Here is a 12138-nt window from a genome sequence, read left to right on the forward strand (position 1 = left end):
AACAAAATGAAAATAATTTAAGCTCAAAACATGGCATTTTAAACCAACTTCTAACCAAAGAATTATTCTAGTGTATGCTAGGAAGCTTTTATTTTAGTCAATAAAGTTACAAATATTAAAATAAGTAAGAAAATGTGCTCATAAGAAATTTACGTAGTCAGGGATTTCAATATTGTAATTGCACAAGTAATGGTAGCCCAAATCGCTACAGTGAAAAATTCAGAAACCCTCCGTAACTTCATATTTCACAGTCGTTAATCATTTCTTTAAAATGTAATAGCAGTGTGTTTATAATTCAATTTATTTGCATTTTTTGTTGCTGTAAGGTGTTCATAATATAATTTATTTGATGTAGTAAATAATGAATGTATCTTACAAATAACAGTAATCATTGTTATAAAACATTTTTTTTCCCATTGATTGAATTTCAGTGCTAAGAAAAATGCTAAAGTATGTAATAAATAACAGTAATCATTGTTGTAATACATTTTTTAATTTCATGCATGTTTGCATGACATTAAAATTTCATTAGAGTTTGAAATTTATGTTTAGTATGCTTAATTATTTGCATTGACCAAACCCCATTGATGATTATAAATATTTATTAGTAAATGTGATTATTTTGTGTTATTTATCACATTAAACCAACAACTGGATTATTATTAATAATCGCTGGATTTTTTACTTTGACCATAATATATGCAATGAATACAAGTAGGAATATATACTGTAGGGTAATTGAAATGCCAAAGAGATTAAGCTGTTCATCTGCTGAAATTTAGTTTTTTTATATTTTCTAATTTTGATGAGTCACTGTCAGTTGTATTGCTGAATAATGAAATAAATATGGTAAAATTGTTGTATCTGAAAGGCAAATCAGCTGTTTCAGCTTTGTAACAATTTCATATGCTAAAACAGGTGAAAATATGCCTAGGCTATATGACTGTAACAAAACTAAAAATTCTTGTACATTGCTTCAGGGAATCTAGTGGTTTGGCTCATCGAGGTTGCAGTGGTTGTCTGTCATTGGCCTTATCTTAAGTTGTGGCACCACAGATTCAGGCTGTAGCATTCTGCAATCAGCAAATTACGTAGCATAATATCCAGAAGAAAGATCACATCAGCGTAAATGTTGCACTTGAGGAAAGTGGCAAGAAAAAGAAAAAAAAAACTACGAGGAAATGACACTCAACCTAAACAGTATACTAAATTAAAATGTGTGTGACATGTCCTTGAATATTATAGTTGCAAAATCTTCGCCTGTTTCATGATATCTGGGATATCAGTTAAGAAAAATGCTTGGAATAAAACCTTAAGGATAAATTATAGATCCTCTTCTGTCTGACCAAAGTATTTTTCTTAAATTCTAACCTGATAAATCACACTGTGTTTCATATGCTGGGAAATAGAGTATCTTGAGATGTTGCAATCCATGTGACTGAAATTTGTTGCCAGAGTTCTATCATTTGCAGCTGCTGGTAGTCTCTGTTATTCCAGTGTGTGCAGTATTTGTATACCAGACATGTTCAATTGGGAAAACATCTAGTGAATCCAACAGTCAAGGCAGAATTGTAACCTTTTGTGTGTTGCTGAAGTATTGACATTGATTGCTTCCATGATTATGCATTACCTTGCTGTAAGGTAATTCTGAAGTCCTTGTGAAGATATGGGAAAAACCGCAGTTTTTTTCATGTCTGTAATGTAACTCTGGCTAGTTAGTTTATTGTATGCTTTCTTGACACAAGCTTAACTCATATCAAATGGCACCCAACGAAGCAGGTCGTTTAGACGCCAAGGCAGTTTGACGCCATATTTTTTTAGTATTTTTATTTATTTATAGAATAAATATGAAATTATATAAGTAAGTAATATGACTGATTTTTATTTATTGAATATTTATTGAATATATTTATTGAATATTTATTGAATATATTGTTTGCATGCATATTTGAAATAAATATATGTGTGTATATGTGTGAAAGTGTTCTAGATTTTTGTTTGTGTTCCAGATTAATGAGAAACTCCCTTGCCAACGTCAAGGCCCCGGGACATGAAGGAGGTTTTTTTTTTTATTTATTTATTTCAGAAAACAGCATCAAAAATGCAAAATACGCAAATGGTAAAAAAACATATGGTTACAAAGTAGTTATATTATATTGCAGACAAATATAATTACAGGTAAATAAGATTACACATAAATAAGATTAGAGATAAATTAGATTACATCACAGAACCGTTATTATACTAATCCATTGCAAAGTTATGCGTCACACTTTTCAGGTGTTCCATTATTTCTCGGATTTTCAAAATCTTCAACTATTACTTTAATTCTCATATCAGCTTGCAGATACCGATTCCACTTGTGCGGCGGTTCATCTCCACGTACAAATTGTTCATAACATTGATCAATTGATTTTTGAATACGCCTGAGACCATCTATGAATTCCCATAATGTGGGGTGTGAAACACCAAATGATGATAACACCAAATTTATTTGAATGATGGTGCAAACTTATTCTAAAAATAAATAAAAATATTAAAAGTATGGCGTCAAACAAGAACAAAAAAAAGTATGGTGTCAGACTGACCCCGCGTCGAAACGACCTCATGTTGAATTGACCACACATCAAAATGCTGGCGTCGATCTGACCTGTACAGGGCACCCCATACTATACCTCCTACTGCTGGACCTGTAGGATTCATACAGTAAAATTCTAAGAAGCACTTCCTACTGTGGAGGCATCTGTATATTTGTCTACCTTGATATTGCATGTAGAAGCATAATTTGTCTGAGAGATGTCATTCTGTTCATATAATCGCATGCACCACTCTGTTCACAAATGAAGGTCATATGCTGCTGCACCATTAAAGGTAGGCGGAGGAGTAGCAACTGTGCCATACACTGTATACCCTCTGCTAAGGTATGCGATGTGGCCATGTGTTCTCCACAACCCATTCACACAAGCTCTGTTGAACAATAATGCAATGAGGTTGTTGTGAGCTTGCAGTCCTTCGTAAAGCTTGATTTGATGGAGTGAAAAGGGCCCACCAGTGGCCAAACGGTAATTTGTTCCAAGGTTTGAATTCTGTGAATGGGCTGTTTGATGGCAGATTTCGCCATCTGTTAATCGACTAATTGAAGCATTGTTATTGCAATGAAAAATGTCTGTTATATCATCTTTGTTTATTATTACTTTTCCACATTTCTTTACAAGTTCCATTAATTGGAAAATTTTGCCTTCTGCTTATGTGTAATTTTTGTGATTGTTGTAATCATCATCGCTGTGAAATATGGCAGCTAGCAATAAATTATTCCAAGCATTTCTAAATATATCTTCAGACACATCTTTCTATGACCAATGATGTCCAATGATCCACGAAGCAGATTTTATGTCAGTGTACTTGAAAAATTCTTGAATGGCCTTGTTACTGTTCTGAAAATTCAACATAGGTTTTAAAAAGGCTTTCTTACATCTGCATCAGTGTACAAAGCACTCTGATACTCATTGGGCAAATGATTTATGTTTAATTTGGAGGAAAGAAAAAGATGGAGACATTAGCTAAAACATTAAGTAATGTATGAGCCAAACAGTTGTCTATAAGTGCTAAAATTTTGCATCATCCGATAAATCAACTAATTTCAAACGTTGCTGAGTATCTGGTATGAAATGATTTTCAAAATCAGTCATTTGTTAATGTTTCTGTCATTCATGCTTTTATATTTAAACGATGATAGAGAAAATTTTACTCTTTTAAAAGTCAAAGTTGTGTTATTCCCAATTGTGTAAAGTTTAAATTTGTGCATTCCTGTAACATTTGCACATACCAGAACGATTAGTCTCGCTTTGGAATCTTTGACACAAGGTTAGGTCTTTTCTGAAGAGGTAGCTCGGGTATTTCAAAATTCATATATTACCAGGCAACACCAGTGTCATGACAGCAGTCAATTCTGGTGATAACTTTCATCCTTAACCCCTTCGAGCCGGGTAGCGAAAACGAGCGCTTATCGCTGAGGCCGGCAGTGTCTTACGCGAGCGTCTCTCCAGGGCCGGGGGCTTTTTTGCTATTAAGCCTAAATCCATGAAATTTCCGAAGTATAAACGCATTGTTTAATAATGCTCTATAGAGTATTTAAACGACTTATGCTTTATAAATATTTTTATATATATACTTTAATTACCTTATTTCTTGTTTAAATGCATATTTTACACATTTTATTTTAATTACTCACCATTTTATGAATTTTAACATTATACATCTGAAAACTAAATATATTACTTAAAATTCTCTTTTCGTATGAAAAATTTGAAAACAGGGATCTACACACACATAGACTCCAACTAGTACGTATTCTCCGTAGTTTCTACGGAAATTCATGAAAAACTACAAGCTACGAAAAGTATGGAAAAAACTACGGATTTTACAGAAACAAGAGCAGGAGAACCAGTACGCAAAACGGAACCAACTAATTCATCCGATGATTGGCTGAATACTCGTGTTATCATATATCACGTGTTGAGTGCGTTCCTAGTTTTGAAGAATTAGCCAATCGTAGATCAGTAACTCCAACCGTTAACGACTTATCAATAGTTCCACCCAATTGTCTGTCTCCCAGGTTCCTCGCTGATGCGTGTTTAGGCTGCATTCGGCAGCATTGTGTAGTTTACGGCGAGTGTCTTGTGAACTGTGAATCAGGTGAAAGATTTTTAATCATAATGCTGCCTCGAACGAAGAAGCCAAAATTATCAAAGCAGAAGTTTAAAGATTCATATTCTTCAGAATTTCCATGCATTAAAGCGTCCGAAATTTCTGTGAATCACGCACACTGCAGTGTATGCAACAAGGACTTCTCAGTTGCTCATGGCGGAAAAGATGACTGTAAACGGCATGTGTTTTCTCAAAAGCATATAGAACTTGGCACCGTAAAATCTAAAGAAATAACAAATTTCTTAATAAAAGATGATGAAACAGATCCTATAAAAGCCGAATGCTATTTTGTTCGTTTTTTAATTGAACATAATCTACCGCTTTCTGTTTCGGATCATTCCAAAGAGCTTTTCAAAGCAATGTTTCCGGATTCTGCCATAGCAAAAAAATTTAGCTGCGGTCATACCAAAACTGCTGCTATTGTGAAAACGCTTGCAGTAAATACTGTTGCTGATATTATAAAATCAGTGTGCAGTACATCATTTTCTCTAAGTACTGATGGAAGTAATGATAACAATGATAACAAACTGTACCCATTGGTTATAACATACTACAGTAAAGAAAAGGGAGTGATAATTACTTCATTGATTTCTATTTTAGAATGCACGAATAATACAGGAGAAGGTATTTTTAATTGTATAAATGAAAACTTTAAAAACAAAGGTTTAGAATGGAAAAATTGCTTATCATTTTCTTCAGATAATGCTAGTAATATGATTGGAAAGTTTAAAGGTGTAGCATCATTTATCAAAATGCATCAACCAAGTATAATCACCCGAGGTTGTCCGTGCCACCTCTTGCATATAGCTGCAAAAAAAGCTACTGAAAAATTAATTGGCTCAGAAATTGAAATGTTGATAATAGATATATATTTTTACTTGGAGAAAAGTTCGAAACGGAAGCATAGCTTCAAAGTTGCTCAACAAATTTTGGGACAGAATGCAAAATCTCATAAAATTTTGAAATATTGCAGTACGAGATGGTTGTCTCTTTTAGAATCTATAACAAGGATTTTGGAACAGTGGGATGCTGTGATAAATTTTTTTGGAGATAAACCAGATAACAGTGAGAATGAAGGAAAGAGATTGCAAAACATTAAAAAAATTTTACAGTCACCGACCACCAAATTGTACTTGTTATTTTTGAAAAATACTTTGCCTTTGTTTATAACAGTAAATATTAATTTGCAACAACAAGCTCCTTATATACATAAATTGAGAAGAGAACTTTTTGAACTTTTAATGAATTTATTTGTTAGATTCGTAAAACCATCAGTAATTTCTAAAGAAAATGAAGATGTTACTCTAATGTCTATTCCATTTCAGAAGTATAGTAAACAAAAAGAAAATGAAAATTTAGTGATTGGTGCGGAAACAAGACTATATTTAAAAAATGCCAAGTTGAATGAAAGTGAAGTGAAATCATTTTTCAATTCTGTGCGAGCTTTTTTTGTAACTGCATGTTCATATATAATTGATAAATTTCCACTAAGTGATCCATTTCTAAAACATGCTGAAGTTGCTGACATCAACTTGAGACCTGAAGTCTCATTTTCATCTGTTCTTTACTTGATGAATACTTTTCCATCCATTATTGATGAAAAATGTCTTAATCAAGTAGAAATTGAATTTTCCATGTATCAAATAGATGATTTGAAAGAAATTGTAGATTTGCGTATTGATATAGCATGGGGAGAAACTGCCAAATTAAAAAAATATGAATGGGTGTATTAAATACAAAGTATTGCCTTCTGTAATGCTTGCTGTCTTAATAATACCTCATTCAAATGCAGCTTGCGAAAGAATTTTTTCTATTGTTAAAAAAAATCAGACGGAATTTCGACCAAATTTAGGTCTTAAAACTCTTGAAGCAGTTTTGATTGAAAAAATAAATATGCAGGCAAATGAAGAACTGTGTTATAAAAAAACATTCTCAAAATCAGAACTTAAGCTTGCTAAGCATGCTACATATAAATCTTTGCATTCATAAATTATGCGTATTTTGTTTAATACTTATATGTATCATTCTTGGTTATTTAAATTTTATTTCCCTGTAGAAATCATATCCAGAATAAAGATATGATTTATAGCTTCTGATTTTTTCTATGATTAGTAGTGATTTGAAGTACTTTTTATTAGTGAATGCTTGAGGAGTTAAAAGAAAATTTCTAATTAAATGTGCATATAATTTACAAGTTATATTTTTAATTATTCAGTTTTATATGTATATGGATTTTAAATGTAATAAAATTGATTACAATTAATTATTAATTTAAAATTAATGAATGGTTAATTACAACATACTCTATGCGCGCATTTTCAAAGTTGTAAAAATGTCGTTTGCGCGTTGACTACTGACAAGGTTTGCTGAAGGTTGGAGTCTATGCACACAGTCCTACGTTACATTCCTTGCACTCGTAATAACTCATTTGCCGTTTTGGAGGATTTTTCCGGGAATGTGAACAAATGAAGCATCGTCGTCTCATTTTCTTATCAGTCTCTTCTGAACAAAGTTTTAGAAAATGTCTTTCGGTTAATCTTTCAGAATCAATATCAGAATTTCAGAATCAATATCTGAAATATTTTGCATCATTTCTGCTATTTCATGCTCTGTTAAACGTTTTCGACGCTTCGACATTGCAACAGTAAAAACAAAGAATTCACGTCTAACAAGATCTAATTATTTTCTAAAAACTGAACTGCAAACCAAAATACCCAACGCTTTGGAGCAAATAAAACTTCTCTACTTACAGTAAACAACTACCACGTGCGAATAAAGTGCGATTTAGAGACATCATAAATCACGCCATTCGGAAACATTTATTTCCCCGTTTGTTTATATAATTAAAAACACGTGTATGTGAGTCATGCTTCTCTCATTTCGAGTAGAAGGTCTAATTTACATGTATCTGAAACCATATGGACATACAGTGACATCTTGTGGCAGAAATTATAGTTTGAAAAACGTTCCAAAGTACTGGCACAAATACGTGACAGTCGGTAGAGAACGGAACAATCTTCTGGCACGCCTGCGTGTCGGCCGGTAGGTAAGTGTGTTCGTTGCTGGCACGTATACGTGACAGTCGGCGCGAAGGGGTTAATGAGTTTGGTGAATACACATGGATCAGCTGAAGTTTTATTGCCTGAAATTTTGAACTGCCTCATGCTATGGTGATTTTAAAATTTGGTTAACTGACCTGTTGAATATACGAATTAAGCCTTTAACTTCATCCTCATTAAATATTTTGCCTAGAGCCATTAGCATTGGACTTTCAATGGTGCAGCATCGCTATCTCATCTATTCAATCACTACTTTGTCATAATTATCTTTTTTAGAATTATGAATAGTTTTTCTGTTATTCATTGTTGTTCTAGTGACTCTTCAGTGCCATATTCCTAACATAATTTTGATTTCAAAAAGTTCAAACTTTTAATTTGTAATACTAAAGTTCTAACTTTAATTTTAATAGTGCAGAGCCAATTATACCAGCTCCAAAAAATAATAAGCTGTATCAAATTAAAAAGTTAAGAAAGAGCACAATTTGCAATGTTAACTGAACTTAAATTCCTCAGAATCAAATTCCTTCTCCTGTTGCTATGCCAGTGAACAGAAACTAGGATGAGCGACATCCTGCTTCCAAAAAATATGTCTTGGTCATTCAGTTATTGTTTATGTTAAAAAATAAATTATATTGTTAAAAAAAATGCTAATCCCCCCACAACCATTCAAGGGCAAAAAGTGTAGTCATAGCCACTTAGACTAGAATGAGCGACATCCTGCTCCCAAAAAATACGTCTTGGACATTCAGTTATTGTTTATGTTAAAAAATAAATTATATTGTTAAAAAAAATGCTAATCCCCCCACAACCATTCAAGACCAAAAAGTGTAGTCATAGCCACTTAGCCAGCAGGTGTTTGAATGAGTAGGAATCTCAGTTAGTCAATGAGAAAAATCATTGTTATGGAACAGCTTCTTCTTCTTCTCTCTCTTTTTTTTTTTTTTTTTTTTTTTTTTAAAGTATTATACTCTCCATTCCAATACTTTGTAAGAAAAAAAAAATCTTAAAAAATTGCTGAAGGCTGTTCTGAAGTCCAGATATTAGATCATTCCGAATATGAAAAATCCAGATTTTGGACTTTTTATTATAAATGCTGTATTAAAGTAAATCAGTTGAGCCCTTTTTGTAAAAAGCATGAACAATATCATTTCTAGTATTGGAATTAAAATTTTGGACCTTAAATCAAATTTAAAAAATACTCATGTATAGAAATTTATTCCCATTTCATTAAAAATTTATCTCATATACAAGTTTGAAATGTTTAAATTGCATTTATTTAATATAATTCTTAGACTTCTGGTTTGGTTATATCATTAAAAAATTTGACAGAGTTCTGCTATAAATTAAGTTAGAAAAAGTGTGTTGAAATATTACATGGCCTACATAATGATAAGAAAACACTGTTAGGAGGTTTTGGATATGATAGTTTTATAAAAATTAATAGACAGCAATTCATTGGTACTACTTTCCGTATCTTAACTCTAAAACATATTAAATACTTAATTCTAAAGTATGCTGTATGCACATTATCTTATGTTTTTTTACTAAGGTGTTTGATATTTGTTAAATAACTTTTTTTTTTCTTTTTTTTTGTTTCATTTTCTGTTTTTAGAGTAAAGGATTCATGAGAACACGCTGGAGTATTGGTCATACAATCTTTGATCTAGTCAAGATACATCTTTTTCATGATGCATCAAATTTCATAGCCATGGAAGATGTAAGTTTTCTTTAAATGATTTTGCTGAAACTTTTGCAAAAATTATGCTTTTATGTTTAATCCGATTTGCATGAAAACAAGGGAGAGTCTGAAAGATACTGCCATATAATGTAACTGGAAATTTAAAGGGAAGTTGAGTAATATGTTTCATGTGCCTTGCGAGTTGTTATTGGATTCGAAAATCTGTTTAATACATTTAGTTTTGACATTATTAATGTGCTTTTCCCTCTTTTTTTCATTCATGATTTTGATATCATGTTTGAATGCTTATGGGGGATGGTGAAGACCAGTTTTTATTCTATGAAACTAAGAAGTTTTGCTGGACAAACACTCCACATATGTAAAAATGAAATAATCACCTGCTAGCATTGCTTAAAATGTTTTATCTGTCCATCTTTTAACCCCTTGTCTTATGATTTGAATTGCAAGAGTGCATGCCTTAAACATAATATATATATAATATATATTATATATATTATGTTTATATAATATATATGTAATATAAATATATATAGCACCAGCAAGATGTAGCTGCAGATGTAAAAGAAGTTATAAGTCCGAAGGAGCAATGTCAGGGCTGTACAGTGGTTGTTGCAAAAGATCCGATTCAAGTCTGTACAGAGTCCAGCTGGTGAATGCAGACACATGTGGTCTTTCATTATTTTGATGGAGTATATTACCTTCTTGCGCCGGAACTCAGTTTGACATTTTTCCTTGATAGTAGTGTCAGCATGGACTAGTATCTAGCTGTACACCTTACTGTCTGAGGTTTTACCTCTTTCCAGATACTATTTTTGGATAATGCCATGGATATCCCTCCAGATACAAAGCATGATCTTTTTATTAGTCAAAATTGTACTTTGCAATGCTGCCGACAGGATCACCGCATGCAGACCAAGCCACTTTTCGGTTTTTGTTGTTGAAGTGAATCCACTTTTTATCACAAGTGTCGATGTGGTCCAGAATTTTATCCTTGCATTGATATTCAAATGGATTAGTGCAGGCCTGAACATGTCTGTCTGTATCTGCTTCGTCTCATGCGACACCCAGTAATTGAACTTTTATGTCAAGTTTATGCAATGCATAGCATGAATAATGGACATGGCGCTAACATCTAATTCAATAGCAAGCTCTCGAGTGATTGCATACTGATCTTTTTCTGCAAGTTCTGGTGGGCAGGCCTCATCAACATCAGAAGGAATGGCCAGAGCGTTCTGCTTCTTGAATGTCATAGTCCTTGTTTTTGGACTTTCGATACTAAACCATTACAGTGTTAGTACCAAAAGCTGTTGCTTCTTAATTGCGTTCTTAATTTTATATTGTGCTTATAAATGATGGAATGATATTTTTAACAAAACTCATCAAGTATTTATAAATTAGATGTGTAAAAATGAATGAACTGCTTTAAGGCTGAATATTAAGTGCCTGATGCAGAAATGAGTAATTTGGAATAAGAAAAGTAATGAAAATATTTGTTTACCCAGCTAAGGATTTAATTTTATATGTCAAATGCATAATGCCTCATATAATAGTGTATATTTTAGAAGGCAAAATATTGTGCTTTTAAATCGAATAACAATTATTAAAAAAAAAAATCCACTAGAGAAACAAGAAACATTAGGAGTGAGATGTATTAAATATTTATATTCTGTCTGTGAATGAAATTATTGTATTATTGATGTAATGCACACAGAGTTATGATACATTTCAGATTATACATGTTTGAGTGAGGTTAAATAGTTCTAACCAAAATGAAATCATCAGCTGTTTTAAAACAAAGGAGGGGGAATATAATACCAAAAAAGTACTTCATTTGCGAGATTAAATTTTGAATTCTATGAGAAAATTTTGAAGGGGAATTAAAATATTTCTGTGGCATTCAATTTTCACAAAGTCTTCTTTCATTTAATTGTATATGAGACTTAGTCGATCCCAGTTGCAAATTTAATAGTATTTTAAATATTTATTAATTTTTTGTTCAGACAGTGTTATATTTTCCCTTTTTGAATAAAAAAGAATTTGAGGCTAATACTATTTCCTTCTGTTGCATGCATAGAAAATTAATGTTATACATGCTGATTCAAAGTGAAATTTTTCAGGTGGTTAAGCGTTATCAACCAAAATTTATAACCTTGCTTTGCCAAGAAGTTGGAGGTAAAAATACTAAAGAAAGTATGGGGCATGTTGAAGAATTCTTAAGGTAAATGTCTTCTTAATTTATTGTATATATTTAATTTTGCAGGTATAGAATTAGATTGTTTCATTACTAATATAATAGGTTTTTTAAATTAAAAAATTGACAAATGATGCTTGATAAATGAACACTTAATACTCACATGTACACAAACGCATGCGCACATGTAAACCATGTCCAGAAAAATGATTACACAGCCTTTATTTTCACAACTGTTAATCAAGGATATCTACTTCCAGTTACAAAAAAAAAGTTTTAAATGACATGAATATTCATGCTTTAGCCCCCCCTTTTTTTTTTCTTTTTTGTTCAAAAAATTGAATTTTGCAAATGATACAAAATGTACTTTTTATGCAGTTCCCTGGTGCCTGTGATTCTTACATTCAGGAAATTTATATCTCCGTTATGAAAAATGAAACACAAGCTTAACTTCCATATTACAAAAATTGTCTAAGATATTT

At 32.0% G+C, this 12138-nt stretch overlaps 1 protein-coding gene across 24 annotated transcripts in view; it reads left to right on the forward strand.

The window, feature by feature from the left end:
• The window catches only part of LOC146994912 (inositol polyphosphate-5-phosphatase A-like), a 222044-nt gene that overhangs the window by 74946 nt on the left and 134960 nt on the right, over positions 1 to 12138 (forward strand). For 13 of the 24 annotated variants that reach the window (XR_015043318.1, XR_015043317.1, XR_015043319.1 and 10 more), the window contains exons 5-6: positions 9379 to 9483; positions 11583 to 11683. The exons of 9 other annotated variants lie outside the window; for them this stretch is intronic. Coding sequence is in view for 4 of the 15 variants with exons in the window: in XM_085824738.1 (XP_085680864.1) it covers positions 9379 to 9483; positions 11583 to 11683 (206 nt within the window). In the remaining 11 variants the exon portion in view is untranslated. The remainder of the gene's footprint in view (positions 1 to 9378; positions 9484 to 11582; positions 11684 to 12138) is intronic. 2 more of the 24 variants (XM_085824739.1, XM_085824727.1) reach the window with 1 other exon arrangement.

Source organism: Stegodyphus dumicola, chromosome 10 (genome assembly GCF_044657685.1).
Source record: "Stegodyphus dumicola isolate Sdum_Otavi_A_Nest chromosome 10, ASM4465768v1".
NCBI classification, from domain to species: domain Eukaryota; kingdom Metazoa; phylum Arthropoda; class Arachnida; order Araneae; family Eresidae; genus Stegodyphus; species Stegodyphus dumicola.